This window comes from Centruroides vittatus, unplaced genomic scaffold, assembly GCF_030686945.1.
Source record: "Centruroides vittatus isolate TY-2023 unplaced genomic scaffold, ASM3068694v2 scaffold_3315, whole genome shotgun sequence".
NCBI lineage: Eukaryota > Metazoa > Arthropoda > Arachnida > Scorpiones > Buthidae > Centruroides > Centruroides vittatus.
The window spans coordinates 1,254,635-1,270,606 of NW_027122703.1; the positions used below are offsets into that span (position 1 = coordinate 1,254,635).

The 15,972-nt window shown below is 32.9% G+C and overlaps 1 protein-coding gene across 1 annotated transcript; it reads right to left on the minus strand.

Annotated features, from left to right (window-relative positions):
• Nucleotides 1-5,666: 5,666 nt before the first annotated feature.
• APC10 (anaphase-promoting complex subunit 10) lies at nucleotides 5,667-15,666 on the minus strand. Its single transcript, XM_067286514.1, has 3 exons — nucleotides 15,425-15,666; nucleotides 13,307-13,469; nucleotides 5,667-6,008 (listed from the first exon to the last, which is right to left on the minus strand). Exons 1-3 carry the CDS (start codon nucleotides 15,540-15,542, stop codon nucleotides 5,723-5,725), a joined length of 567 nt encoding a protein of 188 aa, XP_067142615.1. The 5' UTR covers nucleotides 15,543-15,666; the 3' UTR covers nucleotides 5,667-5,722.
• Between the last annotated feature and the right edge of the window lie 306 nt (nucleotides 15,667-15,972).

Genomic DNA, 15,972 nt, shown 5'->3' on the forward strand with positions numbered 1-15,972 from the left:
TATTTTAATCAATAGTAAATTTCTATTAACAACATAGCTAATAATACCCATTACTCCAAAATATCAATCATTTACTAATAATAAACTCAAAAGTTTTTTGAGTAAAATATAATAATACATATCTAAAATACGTCTTACCATTTGCAGGTTTAATATTTAAACAAGATGTGTGCACTTTATGTTTCAAAATAACAGTGGCGTGCCATGACATTTGATGATAGGAAAGCTGTTTGTGTAAGAAGCCGACTTACAGGGGCAATCAATTAATTGCGCGTCAGGGCCCGTTCGATAAGCCAGTAAAAACCGTATACTTCTTTAAATGTATATTTAATAGATTATCCGACGTACTTAATAAATAAGAAAGTTCAATATAATTACCTCCGTTATTAGATTCAATAAATTTCCTACGCCCTCTAAATGCCAATTCTCGCTTTGAGAAAAAACATATAACATCTATTAATTTAGATATATCTATTAATTGTAATTATCTTATAATTTTCAATATTTATTTTATATTGTCTACCAATGTTAAATTCTATTCCTCTTTGATTTCCAAATTGCTTCAATTTTACGAAAGAATCGTCATTCGTCATAAATTTTATCGTCAAAATGTCGAAATTTTTTGTTGACGTATTTATATTTAATTTAGGCATTGGTCTTTCTCTTTTAATAATGTTTTCTTTTTCATTATATGGTCTCGAGCCAAAACTTTTTTAAAATAAATTTTTGAATCACTAGCCACGATATAAGGGCTAATATTAAAATTATCAGAAAAACTTACTTGGTAAAACAAAATGTGTGACGAATATACATACCTAGTACAAAAAATTCTTCAATTGTACGAATATACTTTTAAAGAAACTTATAATTAAATATAACTTTGGGAAGAAACGTACATAAAAATAACAAAATGTTCTTTACTTTTTAAACCTTAAAACAATCCACTTAGTGAAATACTGTAGCTCCCTACGAGTGGCTAATGATGGAATCAGAGACGGTCCAGGTAGGTGTGTCCGTGCCAAATCCCGAGGGTGCCGATACCGGTCAATGTCAAATGCCTCTTTTGTCGCGTCACTAGTATATCTCAAAGGACGCGACAGGGCCGTTGTAAATTTTAAACGTTTCTCACCATAGATGTAAATATGTTAAACTTAATAGTCATTTGTTTTCTAACTACTGCATTCGTTTTAGTACCAGGTGTACACGGAAATCAGTTTCCCACTGTACTGAGCAAGTGACTGGTTCGGTTAAGCTTTTGTTTAAGTAAAATTCTGGCTCTTTCAGTAGGGTTTTATTTATGTCCCCACTCCCTAATCTCTTAATTATTTAACAAAATCTAACACCTTATCTTCGCTGAGAAAGTTTAATTTTAAACAAACGTTTTCGGCCTATTCTATAGGCCATCATCAGGCTAAAAAATCGAATAGTATCGTTCCATAACGAATACAAATATTTAAACTTTAAATTAACAACGGATTAATACAAATATTTAAATTTAAAGATTAACCACGGATTAAAAGATGATACATAATAAACTAATATCGTATAGAATTAAAAACGAAATAAAAAACAAAATAAAAATCAAAAATAAACTCAGAAAAACTTCTAAACACAAGCATAGAACCATAAAATAAAAATGTAAATTAAGAGTTCCTTGCAGAGTTCTTAACCATATACTTCCAGGCCGATGGAAGGCCCTCAGCGTCCCTCGCATTTATACACGCCCCTACCAGCTTGCTCTTGTAAATCTCTATTTTCTCAGCGGTCCTCGCCAACGTTGGGGAGCTCACGGGTTTTATAATGTCCGCTTCATCCATTTAACTATCGAGCTTTCGGTCTGAGCCATTTGGGATAGTACCGTGGCGTTGGAGACGGGGCCGACATATCCGAACGGACCACCCTCCGAAAAATTCCTGGGTATTTCTCGACCCGTTCGGATGCGAACCCGGGTCCCCCAGAGCGGTAGGCTGCCACCTTAACCGCTCGGCCATCCGGCCGCTACCAGCTTGCTCTTGTAAATCTCTATTTTCTCAGCGGTCCTCGCCTACGTTGGGGAGCTCACGGGTTTTATAATGTCCGCTTCATCCCATTTAACTATCGAGCTTTCGGTCTGAGCCCTTTGGGATAGTACCGTGGCGTTGGAGCTTTTTCTGATGTTATACTTGTGCTCCTTGAGTCTTACACTCAAACTCCTTGTCGTAACGCCGATATAATCTTTCTTAATTCCCAGCTGTGCGTTCTCGTATGGTATCCTATACACACCCGCTTTTTCTTCCTTCCTAATGCTATCCTTGTCATTCCTTAACGGTACTATCCCAAAGGGCTCAGACCGAAAGCTCGATAGTTAAATGGGATGAAGCGGACATTATAAAACCCGTGAGCTCCCCAACGTTGGCGAGGACCGCTGAGAAAATAGAGATTTACAAGAGCAAGCTGGTAGGGGCGTGTATAAATGCGAGGGACGCTGAGGGCCTTCCATCGGCCTGGAAGTATATGGTTAAGAACTCTGCAAGGAACTCTTAATTTACATTTTTATTTTATGGTTCTATGCTTGTGTTTAGAAGTTTTTCTGAGTTTATTTTTGATTTTTATTTTGTTTTTTATTTCGTTTTTAATTCTATACGATATTAGTTTATTATGTATCATCTTTTAATCCGTGGTTAATCTTTAAATTTAAATATTTGTATTAATCCGTTGTTAATTTAAAGTTTAAATATTTGTATTCGTTATGGAACGATACTATTCGATTTTTTAGCCTGATGATGGCCTATAGAATAGGCCGAAAACGTTTGTTTAAAATTAAACTTTCTCAGCGAAGATAAGGTGTTAGATTTTGTTTATATAATTTTTGCTGGGCACGTTTTATTTAATTATTTAACTACTTCTTAGTAGAAATAAGTCAAAACCAGTTATTTTGTACTTGAATATCTGTAATCTTGGGAAAACATTGGAAAGACAAATTTTTATGACAACCGATACTTAGATCGTACATTTAAGGAAAATAAATTCTAGAGCTTTTTTTGTACCATTGTACGTCTCATTCACTAAATTTGGTTGTAAATGATGATGCCAAAGTAACAGTTAATTTTTTAACATTATACAAGAATTGTACACGTTTTTTCTGCATTCCCTTACAGATGGGACATACTATAATCGTAATATCACCGGTTTAACATTGAAACCCGTAAGTAATATAAGATGGGAGAGCAGACTAAATACAGAATAAATATATCAAATATTTTAATGGATTTTTTAAACTCCTGTCAACTATACAGAACTATCATAAAAACATGCCAGTAAACTCCTATCGGTTGGGTTAAGTTATAAATCTAGTGTAGGTTGGGCAACCTTTTTTATAACATGGGCCAGAATAAATTTTACGTTTTTCCGCGGGCCGTAGTAGTTAATTGACGCCTTTTTGTGACTCGTAATTTTTTTAGTCTGCAAATATGAAATAAATAAATAAAAAGTTTATACTACATTTATTTCTCTTATCGTTTTCGAAAATTACAAAGAATTGGAAAAATAACTATTAATTAGTTATTTTTCCAATTTAATAATCTATTAAAGATCTCGCGGGCCGGATAGAAACTTTTCGCCAGCCGTAGCTGGCCCGCGGGCCGGGGGTTGCCCGCCGTTGATCTAGTCTGTTCATGATTCACATATTCGGGCCAGGGCAACCGAACATCTAGCAGGCAGGCGGCTAACAGCCCACAACCGCTCCGGGATATAAAGTCGGACTCTTTACGCGTGTCGCTTCTACCAGCTAAACCGGGTGAGGTTGGTGCACTGTAAACCGCACCTGCTAATGCCTGTATAATCTGGCTGATTAGAAACTGACCTGGTTTCGACATTCCTTCCGCCACCGACTTATTCGAATATACAATAGCAATCTTATCGTTTTTTTTTCCACATGTAGTATAGAAATTTGTAAAAGATACATAATGCAGTTATAATAAAATATTAATTTTAATTAATTCAAAGTACGTTAAAATATGAAAATTTATATTTTATAAAATACAAGGGAAGGTCATTGGAAGGTGGAAGCGGCGCTTCCATCGCTTCCAATGACGGCACGCCGCTGTAGTATATAGTTAACCCTGTAGTTAACCTTAAGTATTGTAACCTTGCAGTAATCAAGGTTGTTAATTTCCTACCCATAAGTTATGGGTTTTGTAACCAGACCTTTTCTTGTAAGTAATAATATTGTGTGAAGTTAACTGAGCGTAGAAGATAGAAGATGATTCTTCTCTTCTCTACCTTTTAATGGCACAAGACCTTGAGGTCCGACCTCGTTTGTCGAAAGGATGACTCGGGATCGAGCGGTCAATGTTTGCTTTCAGATGAGGATCGTTGGATCCTGTTCACGTCAGGAACTGACACCAATCTATCGAATTTCTCGCGGATAGATAAGCGTTTTTCCAGATCGGAGGAATGACTGATCAAGTGAGCGATCGCGTACTTAGTTCCAGGTTCGAACGGAGATGATGATAATGGAGGAAGAAACGCACACCACTCTGTAGTTAGATAAAAATACCCGTTTATTTTGGAATGAATAAGGAATACATCAATTGACATAATCGGAAGTGTTATTTACATTATCGAATCGAATTACTGGACCATGTCTCGATTGACTAGAGAGAGAGAGAGAGAGCTTACAAAACATCGCGAGTAGAGTAAATACCTTGAAATACGGTTGATACCTTGATAATCCTTAGATTGTTGACAAAGTCCGAAGAGCGTAAGTTCGTTGGGATTGAGGAGTCAAATTAACGAAAGTTCGAATCGAATGATAAGGATGGATGGGATGAACGGCTTCAACGGCGGGAGACGATAATCCATGGCACACACACTCACTTGACAGTTGTCGAAACTTTTCTCGCGTTACGTCATCGTTCGTTTTCTTTTTATTTCGGGTTCTCGGTTTCGAAATTTCACGATGTACGTCAGGGGTGAAAGTCCCTTTTGACCAATGGTGAATTAAATGACAATCATTTTTCAACAGTTAACTCATCTTCTACAAGCAAGTATTGCCGTGGGAACGAAGGTTTACGAATGATTTTTATGAGAAAATTTGTCGGGTGTTTTTCTGTTTTTTGTTTCTGTGGTTGAATTAACTCTGTCTAACATTGGTTGGAAAATGGCAAATAAACAAAAGATTTAAATCGAATCTTGTTATTCTTATATTCGGGTCCTCACAATTGTATAACGGTTTTGTCAACTGTTGTAATTTTGATTATTATAATTTTCAATGCCGCACTCTGAGGTCTTAAGAACTTTTTTCACTTTTACTTTTCCCCCTTTTCCTTTATACTTCTCCCTTCAGAACCTTTTCTTCACCCCCGTTTTCTTCCTAGTAAGTTAAGTTTGCAAAAGCAGGCAGCCCCTCTTTCTTTATTAGAATATATAGTTAATTGGAAAAATTACGTAACTTCCTATCTGAACCGGAAGTTACCTAATTTTTAAATATAAAAAGTTAAAATATAATCTCATAACAGATGGTGCTACATACAATTTTAACTTTCTTGCCTGGAAAGTTTCCCCTAGCCATCATCAGTGACAAAATCCTACCACTCGCCCCTTATTCCCATTTTTAAATTTAAATTAAATTTCTGCTATTCTTTGTGAATTTCAAATATCCTAAAAATGAGTAACTAAAAGACAGATTCTTTATAAAAACTTTTTATTTTTCAGAAAAATGATTTGCTTACGTGGTTTATACTTATCTGATACAACTATATGAAGAACATTCAACACTAGAAAATGGAGGAAGTTTCAGAGCAGACATGCAAACATTTTGCACTGGAGAATGAACTTTTATTTGGCGCATGTGTGTGTCGCGTCCATTTTGATGATTTGATAAAACTGCAATTTGAACTAAAAAAGTCCTAATAGGTTTATCGTTAGAATCACGTAACGGTATGAGAACCCAACCGCTTGGCTCATTTAATTCCACTACTTCTACTTCTTGAAGATCGTGAAAGTGACTTCCGGCTCTAATTGATATCCTGTTTAAAATTAATCTATATAAAAATTTTGTAAGCAAAAATAAAAATATATACATTGTACTATTACTTATTTTCTTTTTAAAAATACATAGAAAATATAATATTTGCCATAAAACTACTGTTCTAATGCATATTAATCTGTTGAAAATTTTTTTAAAAGTTATCATTAATACACAGCAGGGTTATAATTAACACAATTCTATTAAAATTCATATAAAATCTATATGTATATAAGTTAAAAGACGCTCACATAACACAGTAAAAGAATAAGACAGATTGTCATCGCCGACTCGTGTCTCAACAGGATTGGTCGAATCTGGACCAATAGTGGATGAGCAGCGGACCTACTTCAGAGCTACCAGCATAGCGAGGACGCCGGCCGATTGGATGACCGCCGTCCAGCGGCACGGTCATCAACTCATGACTCGTACAACACGGATTCATATAACACGGAACGTATCTACAGTGTTATAGGAAGGTCTACTGTAGTTTCTAAAATCGGGGCTATGCTGAAAAGCAAGGCTGTCACAATTGTCTATTCTGTAGTTTCTAAAAAAGTTTATTTTTGTTTAGAAAACTTGATTTACATGACAAGCATAGTACATTCATTAATTAATAAACATCAAGCTTAAGAATGGAAAACAATTGGGAAATCCAGAATCAATTTTCAAAAGAAATCCAAAATTTTCTGTGTATATGTGGATATGCATACTTTTATTGTGTACAACAAAACAAATTTGTAATCTTATTTTGGATAAAGTTAATATTGCAACACTACCCTCAAAGAAATTACAGCTAATTCCCTTTTACTCAACGAACTATCCCATCATATCTTAGGGTTGCCATCTTTGTAAACTGCTTTGTTGACCGATACAATGACCAGGGGGAAGGGAAAGGTAAATAAAGAGATGCACTTTTTTTTAATGCTTTCTGTAATCAGCATGCTTCGTAAATGCTTTAATTCCATTGTATTTAACACTAAATGAGGTTCAAAAAATGATGCAACATGCCAAACAAATACTGTATTATCATCAACACAAGTTAACCAATTTTTGATTCATTCACTGAGTGATGAATGTCTCGACCCTCTCATCTTCAATCAATTTTTCAATCAATGAAAAAATCAATTTTTAAAACTCAAAACATCAGTAAACTTATTGCAAACAATTATTTTTACTGAGAATTGTGCAGATCACATTTGTTATGATTCACAGTATCATCTGTAAATCATAGCAAAAACATTTTTATATAAGCTGAAACTGATTTTGCTTTAACAACATCTTAAATATGTTTTTCAGCAACACTTTAATTTATTTAAATGAAAGTTTTTGACCTGTTTTCATAGGTATGCATCAAGTTTAACGAGAAGATTTGAACTTTTTAAGAAGACAGTTTGAATCTTGTTAAATCTAATGCAGACCTATGGAAAGGGGTCAAAAACTTTCTTTCAAATAAATTGAATACTTTTTTCTGCAACACTTTGTGTAGATGAAAAAGTATTTAATTTATTTAAAGGACTAAGCTGTTCAAGCATTCATTATAAGTAATCATACTAAATATAAAAAATAATTTTATATAATATTGTTTCAATTAAAATATGATTTTGTTTATATTTTAAATTGTTTTGCCTACACTTAAATATTTTTGTCGATCATCAGTCTTGATTTGAAATTGCTCGTCAAGTGACCCTATGCTAGCTGGGTGGCAACTGTAATACCACTCTATCTTCTCTAAAATGAGGACAATTAGTACCAACCAATTGCAATCTTTCATCTCTCCAACTACAGAAAAGTTTGCCATAACAGACATCGTGTATATGGGGTGTCATGTACTCTGTGCTTTGTCAATGTGAAAGTTTCCAATAAAATTAATAATTGTAAATATCATAACTTTAAAAATTTTTTATATTCAACTGAAACAAATAATTAATTTTCTTGTTAAATATGGAAGAACTGTTTTAAGAATTGGAAATTGTGACAAGATTTGCTTAATTCCAATACCCCAAAAATGCCCGATTTTTCTGATTCTGATTAACTGATTTTACTAGTGATGGGACAAGTATTTTAAGATGTTGAATGTCTGTCAGGCATTGTAACTGAGCACATTTTCATGGTGATGTTTGCAAGACATATGATGAATCTTGGTGGCATTCAACAAACAGGAATAAGGTAATCAGACTATATCTGTGCTGCATATCTGAAGGGAAGTTCAGTAAGTTGTATAGAGAAAAAGAATAAAACAGGAAACAAAAGAAAGCAGGAGAAAAGAAAGGAAGGTAATTCCTGTATCTTTTTATAAGAAAGAAGATATAGGACTTGTCTCAGAAGAAACGAACCTTTTGCAGAAGCTGCCATCTAGATCAGGCCTGGCCAACCCGCGGCCCGCCACGTTAAATTGTGTGGCCCGCTAAGCGATATTATATATCTATTAAAACTTTTGTTTCTCGTTGTGTATACCAAAACAATTAAATAAATGAAAATTTGCATGTGTCATTGTTATAATGCACAAGTGCAAGTACAAACTCTTAATATGAAAATAAAATCTTATTCATTTTGTATTTGTTTTACTTTTTTAAAAGCATGTTCGCCTAAATTGTGGCCCACCGTAATATTACGTGTGAACAAAGTGGCCTTGAAACAATTTGGGTTGGCCAGGCCTGATCTAGATGAAGAAAACACTATATGATAAGATTGGTCTTACAAGTTTGTAAACATGGTTTTAAGACTAGAGCAGTTGGACACGAAATTCGGGTGCTTGGTCTTTAACTTCAGTTAAAGACCAAGTACCCGAATTTCGTGTCCAACTCTGACTTCTACCCCTAGATAATAATTTAAGATATACTTTTTGATTATATTAACTCACAATGGCATTTCACTACTGTCAAGTGAATCATCAGGCATTTCTATCAAAACTGAAAGTACAGGTGTCCCTTATATAACATGGTAAATATGTTCCAAAAAAGTGTCATGTTATGCTAATTCATGGTGTACCAAACAAAGGAATAATGAAAAAGCATAGGGTTACACTTCAGAAGTTAACAAAAGTATACTATTCTTTTTCATTACTAAGAGAAATATGTTTTTTAAAGCAATTGATACTTTATTTCCAATCACAATTAAAAGTACTGTTAATATTAATTTTAGTTAAATGAGGGCATTTTCAGCTTGACCCAGCAATTTCAAATCAAGACTGATGATCAACAAAAATATTTAAGTGTAGGCAAAACAATTTAAAATATAAACAAAATCATATTTTAATTGAAACAATATTATATAAAATTATTTTTTATATTTAGTATGATTACTTATAATGAATGCTTAAACAGCTTAGTCCTTTAAATAAATTAAATACTTTTTCATCTACACAAAGTGTTGCAGAAAAAAGTATTCAATTTATTTGAAAGAAAGTTTTTGACCCCCTTCCATAGGTCTGCATTAGATTTAACAAGATTCAAACTGTCTTCTTAAAAAGTTCAAATCTTCTTGTTAAACTTGATGCGTACCTATGAAAACAGGTCAAAAACTTTCATTTAAATAAATTAAAGTGTTACTGAAAAACATATTTAAGATGTTGTTAAAGCAAAATCAGTTTCAGCTTATATAAAAATGTTTTTGCTATGATTTACAGATGATTCTGTGAATCATAACAAATGTGATTTGCACAATTCTCAGTAAAAATAATTGTTTGCAATAAGTTTACTGACGTTTTGAGTTTTAAAAATTGATTTTTTCATTGATTGAAAAATTGATTGAAGATGAGAGGGTCTAGACATTCATCACTCAGTGAATGAATCAAAAATTGGTTAACTCGTGTTGATGATAATATTTGTTTGGCTTGTTGCATCATTTGCTGAACCTCATTTAGTGTTAAATACAATGGAATTAAAGCATTTACGAAGCATGCTGATTACAGAAAGTATTAAAAAAAAGTGCATCTCTTTATTTACCTTCCCCTTCCCCTGGTCATTGTATCGGTCAACTAAGCAGTCAACTAAGCAGTTTACAAAGATGGCAACCCTAAGTGATATGATGGGATAGTTCATTGAGTAAAAGGGAATTAGCTGTAATTTCTTTGAGGGTAGTGTTGCAATATTAACTTTATCCAAAATAAGATTACAAATTTGTTTTGTTGTACACAATAAAAGTATGCATATCCACATATACACAGAAATTTTTGGATTTCTTTTGAAAATTGATTCTGGATTTCCCAATTGTTTTCCATTCTTAAGCTTGATGTTTATTAATTAATGAATGTACTTTGCTTGTCATGTAAATCAAGTTTTCTAAACAAAAATAAACTTTTTTAGAAACTACAGAATAGACAATTGTGATGGCCTCGGTTTTCAGCATAGCCCGGATTTTAGAAACTACAGTAGACCTTCCTATAACATGGTAGACACGTTCCGTGTTATATGAATCCGTGTTGTACGAGTCATGAGTTGATGACCGTGCCACTGGACGGTGGTCATTTAATCGGTGTCCTCGCTATGCTGGTAGCTCTGAAGTAGGTCCGCTGCTCATCCACTATTGGTCCAGATTCGACCAATCCTGTTAAGACATGAGTCGGCCATGACAATCTGTCTTATTCTTTTACTGTGTTATATGAGCCTCTTTTAGCATGTTATACAAACACAATCACAATTTTTCTGTTGTGTTATACGAATCCGTCTTTTATGAACCTGTGTTATAGGGGGGTTCTACTGTATTCACAAGAATCAGTATAGGGAAAAAGTTTAGTATTGTCCCATCACTAATTTTTACATGGCTTTAACTGACCATTTTTTAAAACACCCGACATTAATATAAATACAGTAAGACCCTGCTTAACGCTGTTTCGGTATTATGCGGTAGTATGGGAATTCCCAGAGATCACACGCAGCGTTGGGATCACTGAACGCATGTTTGCTGCGTCACAGTTGATTTATGATTGGTCATCAACTTTATTGTGTGTATAAAGATATAAACATATTTTTTTATTTTATTGTGATAAATACGGAATTTTTTAGTTTTTACACTGGGTGACTGCAAAGAAAAAGAAAGTAAAGCGACAAGAAAAAGCATTTAGTTGGAAACTAAAATGCAGGTGCTCAGATGATTAGATGCAGATGAATGGCAATCTGATATCGGAACTGCATTAAATTTGTCAACTTTAACGATACGGACAATTTTAAAAAATAAAGAAAAAATCGTATCATCAGCAACTACAACCACAATGATTTTGGCAACAAAAATTACCCGTACCAGAAGCAATGTGTTTGAGGAAATGGAATAACAACTCTCCATCTGGATTGACGATGAAGTTGAACACAATATGCCATAAGTCAGCAATTATAATGGAAAAAACAAGAAAAATTTTTTAACCATATTCAGAATGAAAAAGGCGACACAAGTGAAAGTTTGTAGCTAGTTGTGGGTGGTTTAATTGATTTAAAAACAGAAACAATCTTCATAACATACAGGTTACTGGAGAAGCGGCAAGTGGAGATACAAAAGCAGCTGTAGCATTTCCAGCAACATTAAGAGCAATCATTGAATAAAGGAATTATCCTCCTGAACTAGTTTTCAATGTTGATGAAACGGGCCTTTTCTGGAAGAGAATGCCAAAACGTACATTTTTATCCTGTGAAGAAAAACAAGCATTAGGATTTAAAGCTACAAAAGATCATTTAACAGTTCTACTGGGTAGTAATGCTAATGGAGACTTTAAATTAAAACCACTGCTTGTTTATCATTCCAAAACCCCAAGAGTAATGAGGGGAATTTCAAAATCATCTTTACCAGTAATTTGGGAGTCCAGTAAAAGATCTTGGATCACTATGAACATTTTCTAGAATTGGTTTACCGAACATTTTTGCCTGTCTGTTAAATGCTAATGTGAATTTAAAAAACTAGAACCGAAAGCTCTACTTTTGATCAATAATGCTCCAAACCATCTAACGCATTTGTCTGACTTAACAACATGCATTCCAGTATAAGTGGTTTTCCTGCCGCCAAATACAACTTCGTTAATCCAACCAACGGATCAAGGTGTAATATCAAATTTTAAAGCTTATTATCTGCAGCAGACATTCCGACAACTGATTGATAAAACAGATGGAGCAGATAAACAATTCATTAGAGATTTTTGGAAAAAATATATCATCATGGATGCTGTAGACAACATTATATAGAATGTGCTCAGCAAAATATTAAATAATAATTTAACACCTTTATTGTTGCCAAGAAAGTTTAATTTAAAACAAACGTTTTCAACCTATTCCATAGGCCTTCATCAGGTTAAATAAACTGACAAATGGAATAGTTGAAACAGCTGTAGACAACATCAATCTTTCCTGGAATGAGGTGACCGAGAAATGTTTGAAAGGAGTATGGAAGAATGTATGGCCAGAGCTAAGCAAGGATGTTGACACAAGAGAATCCATTGTTGATGTCGACGAAATTGTCAAGCTAGCTAATGAAATAGGGTTGGATAATATAAATGCGCAGGATATTGAAGAATTATTGCAAGTTACAACCGGAGAAAGTTTTTCCAACGACGATCTTAAAGAATTAGTAGAACAACAGGTGCATGAAGATGACGAAATTAGTGTTTCTGAAGATGAGGAACAAAAGGAACTTTCAACGGATTTTCTAAAAAAAGTTTAGCCACTATAACGGAAATTATGGATCAGTTTATACAAAATGATTTAAATTTTGATAGAAGTTCAAAGGCCAGACGAAGTGTCATGGATGCGATGTCTTGCTATCGACAACTGCTTGCTGAACGAAACAAGAAAATGCAAACGGCGTTAGATGACTTCTTCACAAAGAAACAAAAGATGTCAAATGAGGAAGAACCTTCCTCATCACAAACATAACTTCTTTACTCGAACTTCTTTTTTTTATTTTCATGAATGTTTTATGAATAAATATCGATATTAGCAATAAATAAGTCTATAATTAATGTAATAAAAAAGTATTTAACAATAAATGTTACAAAATATAAAAAAAAACTGATAAATTTTCTTATTCTCTGTTCTGTTTCATGTATCCCCCTTATTTACATGTTAAGATGACCCCATTTAACGCTGTTTCATTTAGCGCTCTGTCATCTAGGAACGCATCCCCCGTGTTAAGCGGGGTCTTACTGTATAAATTAAATATTTTTTCACCAACACAAAGTGTTGCTGTCAATTTATTTAAAGGAAAGTTTTTGACTCCTTTTCATACCTGACTTACCTGATCCAGTAGACAGTAGACACCCTGTATAATATTCTCTTTGAAAAGTTATAAAATATCATTAAAATGAATTAAGTATACCTGTTTGGTGTATAACTTTCATCCAATTTGTAATCAGCATAAATGCAAACATCTTGAATAGTTGTTTTTCGACGAAATTGGACATTGACTAAATGTGGTTGTGGTCCATCAGATTGCCAATATGTTTCCAAACAATTATCTCTTAATTGTTCAACACCGAAACCTAATAAAACAGATTATTTATATAAATTTTTATTTTTATTTTATTTATATAAACTCTAAATATTTTATAAAATAAAGATAATTGTATATAGGCTTTATCATTCAAAATATAATACAATTAACAAAGTTTGACTTCTTGAGAGTCAAGTCAAATCAAAGCTAAGTAGAATTTCATTTTTGTTTTGACCTGACCCCTATAAACTCAATGTATTTGGGTCTCTAAGTCAAAATGGTGAGTGTGCATTTCACTAACTTGAAATTCAGGGTTCCAACGAATTTATTTTGTCTAATTTTGTATGCTTTCTGATGCAGTGTCACATTCAGCCATAGTCAAATGTACCAGCAATTTGAACACAGGTGCACAAACTTGACAGATATTGATTGGCAGGGAAGGCCATCAATGCCAATCACAGATGATGTGCTGATGGTTGATGAAATGATTCAAAACTATCACAGAATGATCGTCTCAGAGACTGTACAGGAGTTAGGTATTTCCAACATCCATGACTATTTTCATTATTGCAAATTTTGTTCAAGATAGATTCCTTGTTCATTGACATCTGAACATCAAAGGAAAAAGGTTTTAATCTTCTTTTGACTTTGTTCAACAGTATTCTGTAGAAGGCAATGATTTCTTAGGCTGCATCAATACAGGTAACAATACATGGGTGCATCATTTCACCCCAGAAATGAAGAGCACAACAGCACAATGGCAACAGATATCATTGCTTATTCAGATAAAGTTCAAACTTACATCATCAGCAGGAAAGGTTGTGGCCATTGTCTTCTTCAACTGTGAAGGAGTTGTTTACATGGAGTTCATGCAAAACCATTAATGCTGAATCATACTGCCAAACTAAGTCTTTGTGCCAGGTCATCAAAAACAAGAGGCATGGCAATTATAAACAAAGTCATTGTTCCCATTCACAATTCAATGCCACACAAGGCACAATACAAGCTTTACTCCAAAGTTTTGGACAGGATACAGCTGCATCTGCTATATAGTCCAGATCTGTTGCCTTACAATTACTTTCACAGTAATTACAGATTAAAAGAGTAAGGAAGAAAAATGATAAATAGCAAGAATTGCTTAGCAGAGTTAATGGTCATTATAAAAAATTTGAATTCATTCATTAAAACTTTATCAATTTTTAGATATAATACATTAATTATGCAATCATATTTAAATGATCTTATCATTTTTTTCATTCTTTAATTAATCATCTATCAAGTAAATTTTGTTTGTATATTTATCATCTCTATTTACTATTTTCCTAAGATAAATATACCTTATATTAATATATCAAAAATATTCCAAAATATATACTAACAATTTATTATTTTTGTTATTGAATGTCATTTGAATATACAATTATTGTTTGGTTATGCATTTCCAGACAGTAATCTTGCCAATGAAATTTTATTTTCTTTCTCCAGATATCATTCAACACTAATATGTTAGACTTAATGTATTTGATAGAATGTAGCAAAAAATTGCTTTAAACAATGTTATATGAAAATGAATTTTTAAATTTTACAATGACAATCACATGATCTTCAGACCTTTAGGGTTCATTCTGAATTTACAATAAAAATTATCTATACCCAAGTGTACTAGTAAAACAAAGTATACATTGTCATTTTTTTAAAAAAAGTGTATTGAATTCATTTTTAAATATATTTATTTAAAAACATGTGTTAAAATTTTAAAAATTGGTATGCTTTTATTTGTAATCATTTTTACTATGGGATTTTATACAAATGAAATTTAATGTAAAAGACAGTAGGGCTAAAGTAAACTAGAGTTTAATACTATAAAGCAATCAATTATAATGATTTATTTTGTAAGTAATTATTGCTTGTTTGGTATAGTTGACTAAATTTATTAAAATTTGATTATATTTATAAATTGATAACTTCAAGAAAAATCCGAAAATAGCTTAAATTCTACGTCACCTGGTTTGCAAGACGACAACGACCAAACAGCTTGGCATCCCACTTCCCTTACTTTTCCTTCTCGTTCTTCTTTTTGAGGATCAACACTTTCCCCAGTTCTTACATTAACATTAGCCATAATTATCTATATTTACATCAACTCTCGTTTTAAAAGGTACAAAAATCAGAAGATTACAAAATACCCTCTCTTTTTGTTGCTAATTTCAAATCATCTTCCGAATTGTTTTCATTTTTTCCTGTTCATGTTTACATGTGTTTAATTTTTTATTTGTAGTGGATAAATTTCAAATTTAAATAGCGCCCTCTAATTAGTTGTTAAATTTTAAAATTTATTAAATTCGTTTTATTTTTTTAAATGAAGTTAATTATTATAATGTTTCAATATTTAATCGTTTAATTATTATTTTTACATATTTTTATTTCAGACCTGCGGGCAATAAGAGGGTCATTATTTCTACAGTTGCCAATTATCCCGCGTTGTGCGTCCTATCATGAATTTTCGAACGAAATGTCGCAAAATATTTTTAAACGATACTATTAAAAAAAAT

Excerpts from the sequence above, each read along its gene's own strand:
- APC10 (XM_067286514.1), bottom strand. The coding sequence starts at position 15,542 with ATGGCTAATGTTAATGTAAGAACTGGGGAAAGTGTTGATCCTCAAAAA. Across the intron at positions 13,470-15,424 it reads GTTGTCGTCTTGCAAACCAG|GTTTCGGTGTTGAACAATTA; the intron begins GTGACGTAGAAT and ends CTGTTTTATTAG. Across the intron at positions 6,009-13,306 it reads GAAAGTTATACACCAAACAG|GATATCAATTAGAGCCGGAA; the intron begins GTATACTTAATT and ends AATTTTAAACAG.